The 13,616-nt window shown below is 33.1% G+C and overlaps 1 protein-coding gene across 1 annotated transcript in view; it reads left to right on the plus strand.

Annotated features, from left to right (window-relative positions):
* The first annotated feature begins 361 nt into the window (after positions 1–361).
* The window catches only part of LOC149770853 (T-cell leukemia homeobox protein 3-like), a 34,427-nt gene continuing 21,172 nt past the window's right edge, over positions 362–13,616 (plus strand). The window contains exon 1 of the mRNA XM_089949027.1: positions 362–1,018. Within this exon, the coding sequence (XP_089805153.1) occupies positions 586–1,018 (433 nt within the window). The 5' untranslated portion in view covers positions 362–585. The remainder of the gene's footprint in view (positions 1,019–13,616) is intronic.

The raw sequence follows: 13,616 nt of genomic DNA on the forward strand, positions 1-13,616 counted from the left end.
GGTATTGACGCCCCAACAAGACTTGACCCGCTGAGCTATTGTCTTTGATGTAATTTAAAGCTTTTTCAGTGTCAGCTCATTTTCAGGTTTTCGCAGCTTTTGGATTGAACGGTATCTTGCAGCCCGACCTATTGATCGACCGTGTAAGATGAAGACACGTAATAAAACGAAATGTCATGTACAATTGGTTAAATTTATCTTAAGGCGTGGCCTAATTGTCCCAACAGTTTCTAACGCTTAACCAGCCAATCACAGGGTCGCTTACTCTGACGTATAAACGCGCCAGATTTCTCGTGTCATGATGCTGGCAAATGGATGTTTATGTATCTAAAGATTGTAATATAGTACAGATTTGCTTGGATGTTTATTATATTGACCCTTTGAGATCTGATATATTCCTCCGCGATGCTGACGAAGACATCATCTCATCGAATAAAAACAATTTGCTTTTCATTCTCTCGATGCCAAGATGGATTATATCATGAACATTGAGATTTCTTCTTTTGCTTGCTCTGTATAATAACAAACACAATATCACCTTTGAGGATTTCAGTTTTTTTATTAAGAGAGTTTGAGAAAAACAGAATGGACTCTTCATCTGAGAACGAGGATTGTGCGACGGCAAAATCAAGTAAAGCGAATCTATCAAAGGATCAAAGACCTAAATTGTCTTTTGGTATCAGCCAGATTCTGGGAGAAAATAAAAAGGACCGTAACGAAAATAAATCTCCAGCTCTAAGTGAAAATGTCTTAGACATCCCAAACCAACAAGAAAACAATGTTGCTCCATTCGATGTACCACACTTACCCACATCGATCTTTGCAACAGGAACATTTAATGGAACTACATTGCTTCCTCTCGATGTGACATTACAACATCTTTCTCATGGCACCGGATGTACATTATACCGTGGAAATTCGGTGATAAAGGTACCAGCGCAACGACCGCATCCTATGGTTCATTTTTTCGCCCCGTACAGCATTCCATGGGTAGATTTTAAGAGGGACAGATTTGGAAGTAAGTCCAGAACGGATAAAATCTCTCTCTCTCTCTCATATGCACACACACACACACACATACACAGAGATACACACAGACGCACACAAACATACACATACACACAGACACACATGTACACACAGACACATATAAACACACGGGAATATGCAGATACATCGGAGCACCAACTACTATTTTCGCTTAGAAATTTAGATTTAATGCTGTAGTTTTTGGCGAAAATTGTTTTTTTTTTTAATTATATATCTACAATGATCTAAATTTATAAGAATGAAAAATTTCATATAAATCTTGGAAATTATGTCTGAAACATCTCTCCCCTCCCCCGCCATTCCCAATTCATGCAAATATTCATTTTATTTGTACATATAGATTTTACTTCATGGCATGTGAAATTATCTTTTGATAATTCATCTTTGAAAACGTTCAAGATAAGCTTGCAAAGATTATTAATCATTATTATAAACTTGTTATCGATTTTATCGGGTTACCTTAACATATTGGATAAAAGTTTATAAGAATGTTACCGAAAATACTGCCAGCCCTGACTGAAATAAACATTTTAACGTGAAGATCTATATTTTAGAAATATGGCTTAAGCATATCGCTCTGAGTTATACTGCTAAAATAGTTTACCAGATTTTGCAATGAGTCATGCCAAAATACATAGGGATGATGCGTCTTGAAATCTGCTGAAATAGTTACACTCGCATGCTTTATCAAGGAAAATGCAGTTATTCAATGTGACTAGCTTATAAACGCTGCCATACGATATCGGAATAAAAACAATTCATATTTTAAGACATGTTTCTGTAACTTGAACTCCATAGTTCTCCAAAGAGAAAGTGAAAACATAAATCCTTTATGATGGAAAATTCCATGTCGAACTAGACGTTAACTTTTATTATTTACTGTGGGGTGTGTTAGCGTTTATTTATAAGATGATTCGATGAAGTCACCAAAACAGAAAGAACAATATTCCTCGCATATGTACCAACAAAATTAGATAATCGCTATAGGAGTTAAAATATAATTTGTCGAAGAATATGCATTTTTGTAAGCAACCGTATAAAAGCAAATCTAAAATATATAATTCGCAATAACAGTTGAGATTCATAATGTCTAATAATTCTAATATGAAATCCATTGTAACCGTTGATACTGCTACTATATATATATATATATATATATATATATATATATATATATATATATATATATATATATATGTGTGTGTGTGTGTGTGTGTGTGTGTGTGTGTGCATATGTATGGATATATATATATATATATATATATATATATATATATAGAGAGAGAGAGAGAGAGAGAGAGAGAGAGAGAGATTATGAAAGTAACATCTTTGTTGAGAGGTACTGAAGAGGCCAAAACCAAAAGGAATACGTGTGGTTCCAGTACCGATATAAAGAATAAAAGCAGGTAAGTTAGGAAAGTCCTTGCTCATTCCTTGGCTGTTAGAAATATTTTTTCTATCCATTTCGTATGTTCATTCATTCGTGTCGCTGTCTCCTATTTAAAGTTCTGAGTTCATATGGCATATATTGTTTGCGTACGTCACTAAATTGTAATGGTGTTATTACTGTGTTTTAAGCCATTTATGAAAGAAATGTAGTACACAGAATTATGATTTATTTAGATAGAATCTCGTCGCTTATCCTTCAGGTTCTTGTGGATTTCCAATAACAAACGACCATCATTTTCTTTTTGAATAAAGACTGTTAAACAATTCAAATTTATCAGAGATTTTCAGTAATAAATAGTATTATTGTTTCTGATACACTTTCATTGGCAACGAACTTTTCACATCATGAAAATAAAGAATTTTTAAAACAAGAAATTTTCAACAAAAAGGATAATGGAAATTATTTGCATTAATACATAACGGTTCACTAACATTAGATTACTTTTTGTTGCATTATGAATCAGCTTGAAATTTTACGTACCGGACCACAACAAACATTATCTCTCCGTTCTTATTCTTTCTTCACGCCTTCCAAGTCATATGTTATATATATATATATATATATATATATATATATATATATATATATATATATATATATATATATATATATATACATACATACATACATACGTTACCTGTTTTGTTTTGAATATTTGTACAATGCTTACCTGCAAGCTCGATTATTATATATTTATGTTTATTATGGAGATGACCGTGTAAGTTGAACAACTTCTTTCAAACATGTAGTGGTCAACTAATAAGTTGTAGAGATGTAAGCCAAAACATGTTTAGAAGTGAAAATCGTATATGCTGGCGCCCATGCTTATACTAAACTATAATGGTAAAAGGTCGGGTCCACTGGTGGTTTGGGTTACAGACCACACATATTTTGTCTGAGTTACGAGTCATTGTTCCAATTTGAATGGCCGCTAGGATTAATAATTACGTCTGTACTGTAGATATTAATGTTGTCTATACTAAGTTTTGAGAGTTTATGTTTTTCATGTAGAAAGGGTTGCATTTGAGGTAAGCAAAAATGATAATTTTGCAACGTATTTTTTGTGAGGACATAGAAACAAACTTTCAAAGAATATAAAAATATATGAAGGCCATTCTCAGATGGTAACATTATTTATAATTTGTAGGAGAAACAGGTAGTTAAATATTATATAATAATTGTGTATAGTCTTAATTAAGTTACTGGAATAAGGATATTTGCTGACAAGAAAATGCCAGTATTCGGGAGTTTCTCCGTATGTTATATGTGGCACGATTACGTTTATATGAACGAAAACAGGACTCGGGATATTTCAAAACCTACCATCTCTACTACTATTGAAGAGGATGACGACGACGACGACGACGATGATGATGATGATATAACAAACGCAATAATAAAATAATAATAATAATAATAATAATAATAATAATAATAATAATAATATTATTATTATTATTATTATTATTATTATTATTATTATTATTATTATTATTTCAACCTTTGTCACCATAGCTAAATAATTGACAATGCATGCTGCACACGCATTCATTTTATTTTTTTTTATATATATTTAAATAAAAATTTATCGTTTTGTCTTACTTCTTGTGTGTGCGTGGGGGTTGGGGTGGAGAACCAAAAGACTATACAATTGGAATTCAGTTTACAAGATCTTCCTCTGTATGTTTGCAAAAGAATGACTAATATGTTGCATTCTTCCGGAAAGGTAAAGGATTTGAAATGCAGAGAACTACGACTAGATCAAAACTTCGCTATAGAAAATTCAACAATTTCAACACAAATTATTTTGCGAATGTCAGTGCCTTGAAATGTCTGACGCGAAAAAGAAGCCTTACTTTCGGAGATGCCATGATTTTATGAGAATTGAAAATGCAAGTAAAATGCTTCTGTAATTCTGTATCAGTTGCTTTTAAATTTGAACACATTCATTTATTTAGAGTAACTGGACATCAACAAATTACAGAGAAGACTCGATGCAATGCTGAGGAATACAAATTTTCCTTTTTTTTTTTTCTTTTCTTTTGTGTAATTTAGAGAAAATGTGCCGAAATATAAATGAAATAAACACAAAATGATGGATAGTGCATAAAATGATCGCAACTTAATCATTATGAAATGAGAGGGGGATTCTACCAACCTGCTATAAGCAAATTTCTTGACCTAACATTTCTGTCGCTCATTTTTGACAAATCTAATGTCATCATTATTTTGTAACAACGTTCTTTGTTATAAATAACTCTGACCCAGAATTTATTCCGTTTGGCTTGCACTGTAATATTGTAAAAGTACATTTCCTTTTTGACATGTATTCTTGACCTTTTGTTTTCGTAGGGAAAGTACACAGACATGCGCAACACGCACTCAACACACATTCCCATCCCACACATACACACATACATACATACATACATACATACATACATACACAAGCGCACACATACACACAAGAATATAAACTGAACAGAAGAAAAACTAATATTTGGAAATTTCATAATAAAAAATAAAAAGAATAGAACATGCTGAAATAGAACATTAAATTCAAATGTTTATAACTAACTGAATTAAATTAATGAATGAACGAATAAACGAAGGAAAGACTAATTGATTCCAAGATTTACAAATGGTCCTGAATTTTTTGGATAAACGAAAAGGATGGAAGGAATAAATTACTGAAATGATAAATTAGTAAACAAATGACTGAAACAGAATAAATGAATAAAATGGATAGATGAATAAATCAATGCATGAACAATTGCATGAAATAACGAATAAATTAGTGAGTAAATGAAAGATCAGCCAAACTGATAAATCTATTGATCGATTTTATGATTGTGGTACATAAATGATGATCAATATTGTTTGACTGTAATAGGTGATTCGAACAGCCATTGAACTTTATTTCCTTCCTTGACAGCGATTTTTAATTTTTTTTGTTTTTTTTTGTTTTGCATCTGTAAGATAATAACTATAACATATTTACGCTATAAAGCCTCGATGAATGTATATGATGTATTAATGTATCCTCGTTGTACTTAACGACTCAGTCTTTTTTGTTAAAGGAAAATTGTGTAAACGATGATATTCAATATAGACACGAAAGCAAGGGCGGTGAATAGGAGTGTTTGCATTTGGAAAGAAGAAAAAACGTTATGAAAATTTATGATCGTGATATCCATTCCGTTAATCATATCGGCTGTCAATCATCTTAGTTTTGTAGGTCATCACAAAGTCCATTTACATGTTCTAAGTATTTCTTTGGAAACTTTCAACTGGAAAAAGTGTATCAAAATCATATTATCATGTATCAACATCGGTTTTGTCGTGCGTAGGATCCAAAAGAGATTAAGGTTTCACACTTACTTTCTCCACATGCGACGTTGACAGAAATCAAATAAAGACAGAAAAATGTGGTTTAAACAATTCGCAGATTGAATTGAACGACAATCCCATTGATAGAAAAGAACAAATTAACAGAAAACATCTCCTGTAAATTATATCGCTGATGAGAACATAACATTGTACGGTAAGTAATCGTCGGTAATTTGTTTGTAGTTGAGCTCACTAAATGCATTTTACAAGCAATAGTAACGATATCGCATTCATTTCTTCTGGATGTGGAAATTAACAAAATACAACAGGACACCAGGTCTCTAAGTGAAAAAGATTTGTCATTTTTAATTCCATGACCTAAATAGTGCATAATATATGTGCCTAAAAGCTTTAGCTCTCGATCGATCGATCGATAGATCGATAGATCGAACTCTCGACGATAATGTTTCAACTTGGTACCATAAGTCTTAGATGATTCTGACTAACTTTGAGCCCTTAATGAAAACTACTAATTAGCTTTTTTTGTAAATATAGTAGAAAACTACTAATTAGCCTTTTTGCAAACATAATAGAAAACCCCACTAGTCAGCTGATTATAAAGTCTAATAAAATATTCTTATTTTCACGATCAGATCGTTTTCGTAGCGACAGCACAAAAATCGTCTTAGTGATGAATTTAAAAGAATTCTGGAAAAAATTATCCTCTCCTCGGTCGAATTTATGAAACAGCCTTTTACATATGACATTTCCGTGTTAATGAATTTTCCGATATTAACAAATAAAACAAAGCATTAATAGACAGTATTTTTGTTTTAATTTAGGGTATAATCTCTAATATCAATTTGACCTAGTTCAAACATTTCAGATTTTTCTAATACCCGATATTCAGTTAAAAAAAATAAAATTATTAGAAATGTAGCTAAAACAAAATGAAATAAAGTGTGTTTTAATGAAGTTGTGTACAATTACAAGACATCTATATCAATATTATGACACTGACATAGTACACTTAGCACTTCTTTTTTTTTTCATCTAACATCTATTATTTGTTTGCTTCATCATTCAGCTTGTACGTGCACCTCGTGTTTCTACCATTCGTGATTCTTTATTTGGATAATTCTCAGTCATTTACGCATAAACTTTAGTACGTCAATGTGCGTGTGCGTGAGGAATCTTGGTATATGGAGAGAACTGTAACACTGTAATTTGTTTTTGCGTATAAATTCAGACAAACAATAACTATAAAATGGATAGAAGTAACGTTTTGTTTTGCTTTGGTTTTTTTTTTTGTTGCCACTTGCACCTTTTTACGAGTGAAGTAAAACTGAACTTCCAGAAATTATATTATTTATTGACTATTTTTAAATAGAGTATACTTTGTTTCCTACGTTGATATAAGATACTTTTTCATCATGTCAAATAAAAAGTGTTATTAGGATGAGTGGCAAAGTGGTAAATAGTCCAAAAATGTCATTTTCTTTTTGTTTTCTTTTTTGTTGTTGCAAAAACAAGAAGAAATATATATCGTATTTACCATTAAGAGAAAGTTTTCATTTTATTTTTATACCAAATGATGCTTTTCAATCAAAACTGTTGTTTAAATTCACTTTTCAGTTTTCCACCCCTACCACCCTTTTCGTTCTTATGCTACAATTTCAATTATAGTTTATTGGCTGATCATAAACATAAAATATCCATGACTCTCCTGTTTTGCAATTATTGAAAATTTTGACATTTTGTAAACTGTTTTGCTCTATCTGACCGCAATAGAATGTCCAATTTAGTGTTGCAACATACCGAAGTTTTCACATTGCTGTCAATGTTGTTAAAGGGGCATAACTTCTTCAAGACGTTAACGTTGACGAATTAAATATCGACCGCATACAAATAAAAGTAATAATAATAGTTGTAATGCCTTAACGTTCGTGCAGTTTCTATTTATTGCTCAAGGTCACAAAATGCTCGGTTTTATTGCTCAAGTATTACTCAAGTAATGCGCAACCACACGCAATCAACCGTCGCATATCATGTTGGTAATGCGTGAATTTCATCGTATGAAAATATACAAGGATATATTTTTCACATATGAAAATATAGGAATTTTTAAAAAATTATAAATATTTCACAATGCTTTTCTATATTTCACATTAATGTAAGTGATAAAATTATGGTTCAGTACCTTATCTTAATCCAACAAGTTTTGAATAAAAATGAACTGCTAATTTATATAATTTGTAATTTCTTCATGCAAAACGTAACGCGTGCTGCTTGTTTTTCTTATTTATAATACATGTCAACGTTTGCAGGTTTGGCCCTGAAATAATACTAGAAATAACAAAGATAACAAAGCATTTCAAAATGGAAATTAGGTGCCCGTGTGCTTGTCCGTCCGCAGGTCCATCCAAGCTCAATGTTAACGATTTTCATATTAAGCTGAAAGTTTTCGCCTAATTAAAAGACACGATTAACTGAAAAGACGGTCTTCTGTATTAGTGGCAACCATGTTATTTGGGCTGTTAGCGTAACATGTAACACAAAATATCTGACACCCATCCGACAATAAATAAATAAATAAAGAAATACATAAATAAATAAATAAGTAAGTAAAAGTATAGATACGCCAAATTTTAAGAACTGTCATAGTAACATATTTTTCCAGAGGTGAGATTATATCGGAGAAAAATCTACGAATATGGCTAACTTAATGCTGGGCAACATATATGTTAAGGGCATTGGTTGTGCCTAGTCATCTGTACCCTTTCGCCCGGCAATGTCCACTGTTAGGGACTTCGTACTAAATATCTGATCTCACGAAAAGAATTCATTTCAAGACAAGTTTCGGTTTACATTTAAGAAAGTATACACATGTTTTTGCTGACATACGAATAAACAGAATGAATACTAATGCTTTACATTGTACTTAGCACTTGCTATCGGTGAGGGCAAGAAACTGGTCCTGATGTATTGCTGATAGCAACGTATCTTATTTGTTAGCTTCTCTCCAATCTGACAGTTGACTCTGAAATATTTACGGTATCTATAATACCAAGCTAACGATGTCAATCAACGGCTCGGATTTGCGCATTGACAAGTGCCAACTGCGAGCGATACTAAACGGTGTCATAGTTCCGGGCCTACAATTTCACTATTAAAACCATGAACTGGACTTGAATAAAGCTAGCAATCTAGAAGTCTGATTAGTCTCAAGTGTTTAGTCTTTACATAAAAGGAAGAGCGTCATGGCAAAAGAAGAACCATTTCCATACAATGTCACATAACTCAAATTGAGATTTGGCACCATCTTACATGAGTTACTCTGTTTTGGATTTTCGGTCAGGATTATAGACTGTTCGCTTTTTGGTCGTTGAATCTTGCTTGTTTTTAAAGTCGCTTTAAGCACACCATTGGCTATATCATGGCAACGGAATCTAAGCGCCTTTCCCAAAGACAATATGGTCCGACTGATCTTGGTTGTCCTGGGCAGATAGCGAATTCACGACCATGGTTACGAGTCCGACGCTCGACCAACCGCTACTAATATCCCTAATCAGTAACAAAGGTGGCAGATAAGTCCATACACCTTTAAAATGCTTATACAAGTGTCTGCTTAAGGTATTATTGATAAAAATATATATTTTGTCAGACTCTGATACTATTAATCCCGATGAAAATAATGTCCATAGCTCATAAAGATTTTAAAAAAGGTCTCGCACGCTTTAGTTGGGTATTAAATTTTCTTTTACGGTATTGTTAATGCAGTAATAGAAAATGAATAGGAATATTCTATTTTGATTATTAAATAAAAGACAGACAAACTCTCGGACTACATAGCGATACGATACAGCGAAGTAAAAAGTAACGTCACATCGCTGGCGACATAGTGTTAAGATTACGTCATTTCGACCTGCGCAGAAAGAGTTTATTTCCCGAAAGTGGATGCACTTTAGAGTCTCTCTCATTGTGAAGGAAATTTGTTTAAGCTACGTTAAAAATCCAAATCACACACGCGTTCGCGCCAAGCCATGCCACTACGGCATAGAGGATAGAGGACATTGTTGTAATACTGTGAATGTCTGTTATACCTTCATATACAATTAGTGTGTGTGTGTGTGTGTGTGTGTGTGTGTGTGTGTGTGTGAGTGTAATAGAAAGATTAGGATCTTGACAGTTTCCAGGTTATGATCCGAACGCAATTTCCCCTCTTACGCAACATGACCCATGTTCTGTTTTGAGGGTACATGTTCATTATTAACTTGTCGTGTCCATTAGATGCATACATTGTCATAGGTGCGAACCTTAACAGCCCTTAAGGGGGGGGGGGGCAGGTCCCAGAGTCTGTACTTGATATACGACTGGTTCAATTCATAATATCATTCAAACATAATAGCAGCAGTTAGTACCCTGGAACAAGTCCCCTTTCCAAAGCTCTTCATTCACTTTATGTCTGATTTGTCAACCTCGTGTACTTTAAACCTCTATATGGCGGGGATCTCAGCAGGTTTTAATTTTTACATAGGGGCAGTATTCCCCATTCCCTTGGGCAATAAGATGAAATTAAAAACAAAAGGAAAACCTGCTGAAAAATGTAATGCCATGACATGATGAAGCAATGACATGCACCAACTTTCAAATCTTCACTAGCTCTACCCAAATGGCCCCACTCCCAGTCTCGTGTCAAAAATTTTAAAAAATATTGTGTTCATCAACAAGACCAACTAATTTATATCCTAAAGCTTCAGGTATGTATCGACAACTATGTAAACAAGGCAAAGGGAAATAAATTCGGATCTTTTCGACATCTAAGCACGAAAGCAATATAGGCAAATTGGCTGCAATAGTCCAACTTTCACCCTTTGCAAGACAGTTGTTAACCACAAAACTAGGCGAATTATTTCAACTCTCTCTCTCTCTCTCTCTCTCTCTCATCATTAGTCCTGAGTTTATCATTCGTAGTCCATACAATGACACCATTAGTTTGTATGGAGTATATCAAATTGAAGCCCCAAAACAGTGTGATTAATAATTGAAGAATGATGTCTCACTCGCTATGGTTAACTGAAAAATGATATAGCCGTCAGCAACAACATGGTTACAAATTGAAGAATGATTTCCCCCTCGGCAACAAAATGGTTAAAAATTGAAGAATGATTTCCCCCTCGACATCAACATGGTTAATATATTGTAGAACGATCTAGCTATTAGCAACAACATGGTTAACAATATTGTAGAATGATCTAGCTATTAGCAACAACATGGTTAACAATATTGTAGAATGATCTAGCTATTAACAACAACATAGTTAACAATATTGTAGAATGATCTGGTCATCAGCGTAGCAAATATACTCAACATGCATTGTTTCTTCATTGCACGTTTTTATATATATTTTTTGTATATAAAATAGTTACATTTAAATATAAAGATTTGACAAATTCATTATCAAATAAAAATATGAATATGTTTAAACTAAACAATTGGAATCAACAGGTACATACTTTATCCTTACCCTTGATTTAGAATCTTGATTTCAATCAGGTTTAGAGTGTGAACCTATCTAACAAACGACAGAACAGTTCGATAACCAACACCAAGCAACCACTTGTCAACATCTGGCGTCTAAACTTGCAGCATTTACCCGTAGACTATATTCCTGTCATTTCGGCTGAAATGTTTGTTTGTCTGGGTTTTGTTATTATTTTATTAGCTTTTGGGGCGTTTGGTGGGATGGCATATACACAATATACAGTTTTGTTTTTTCTCTTGACTGTCACTTATTATTTCTTTTTTTTCTCCGCCTCACGACCTAAAACATATGTAATTAGGAAAGAATAAAAAATAATTAAATTGTAACGGAGTAATGAAAAGCACTTAAAAATATCAGTCTTGAAAAATGTATTTGAAAATTTATATGGCTGAAAGGTCTGTTCGTAAATTGCTTAACTGTAGAAAAAGACCGGTTTTACTTCTATGAATTAAGTTTTAAGTGTACATTAAAAAATAAGACATCTTATTCACCAGAAATAGATTAACTTGAATTTAGAAAAGAAAAGAAATTTTTTATTTTGCCTGAAACTAAATTATATAAATGCACTAAGGACGGATTTGTTCTGCATCAAATATCATCCAACAGCTGTATTCAATAGTTGTTTATATGCTGACCAATATATACGAAAGTAGATCTTCGTTATCTGTCCGTCTTTTGGTTTACAAATCAGTATGTTCATAGGATGCGAACTAAAATGTAATCCACTCCGAAGTGAATTGTTAATGCAGTTATGTATTTTGTATTCTATTTGTTATATATATATATATATATATATATATATATATATATATATATATATATATATATATATATATATATATATATATATATATATATATATATATCACACAGAAATACATGTGTGATATTTTGTTAATTACATAGTTGTTTGTGACGCGTTACTGTATTATCAACAAAGAAAATTCTTTTTGCGTACATCGACATCATAACGTCTTTTTTTGTCAGTCAATTTCCTAAAAAAAAATTTAATATCAAAATACAAGGCGATGTTTTACAGTATGTGTCTCAAGTTTGATAATGGAATCCTAAAAGATTTTGTATTTGACTTGTCACATAACGATAAATTTAACTACCGTATGTATTCTCTTATAAGAAGAGTCCAACTGCATCAAGCACCGGCAGATCTGGGTCTGAACAACATGAACCCAGATCTGCTTGTGCATAATGTTACGGAAGGTCAGGTCATTGTTGTTTGCAGTTGGCCTTGGTTTATAATCGAGTACAAACGGTATCCCCTTAACGTTGACCATTGACCTTGTGCGAAAGAAGTTCATGCTGGACTGATGCATACGTGATCATATGCAGAAAGACCCCTTTAATATTTCTTTAAATATTTGTCTTATTCCAGGTATACTGTTGAGAATTATGAATGATAGGTACAATATTCAGGTTTATTGCAATAGTGAGTGTGTAATAATGTCATTACCCCGTGTGTTAATGTTCTCCGTACCCGTTATCTGAATAGTCGCTTTACATGAAATCATGCACGTGACTCTATTTAGAATAAATAAGTACTTATGTATACATCCGCGTGCCATGGTGACTGTGGTGAGAATGCTGGACTCGAAACACAAATGACACAGGTTCGAATCCTACCAAAAAAATGTGTCCCTGGTCTACATAGACACTTAAATCCAATTGTCTTGTCACTAAATAATCTACTTATGTTGTTTCGTGATTTAAAAACACCCCACCCCCCACCCCCCCCCACCCCAAAAAAAAAGAAAAGATTAGAGTGGATAGAGTTCAGGAATCGTTGCCACACGATTTTACTGTGAGTATAATCCTAAGTTTACGTACTGACATTGTTTACGTACTGACATTGTTTACATACTGACATTGTTTACGTACTGACATTGTTTACGTACTGACATTGTTTATACTTGTCCGTCAAGTTGTTCAAGCCTGTTAATTCCAAGATAGTAACAGACTTGAGAGCAACGTATACACTTTGAGGCTCTCGCAAGCCTGAATCTCGTCGTATTTGATCGGTCATTAAAAATAGACACATTATCAGTAGTTTCATCACCAGAGGTGTCATATGGTTGACCTGGTGTGCGAGAAGGTCATGACATGTGACACCAGTGTATTCCTCACGTGCGATCAGTCTATATATAAAACATTTGAAGACCTCAGTTAGATCTGAGCTTTACACGGTTTTTTTTCTCACACCGATAACTTTGTTTACATCAAACAGCG

This window comes from Sinohyriopsis cumingii, unplaced genomic scaffold, assembly GCF_028554795.1.
Source record: "Sinohyriopsis cumingii isolate HCF-2022 unplaced genomic scaffold, ASM2855479v2 utg002242l, whole genome shotgun sequence".
Classification (NCBI taxonomy): Eukaryota; Metazoa; Mollusca; class Bivalvia; order Unionida; family Unionidae; genus Sinohyriopsis; species Sinohyriopsis cumingii.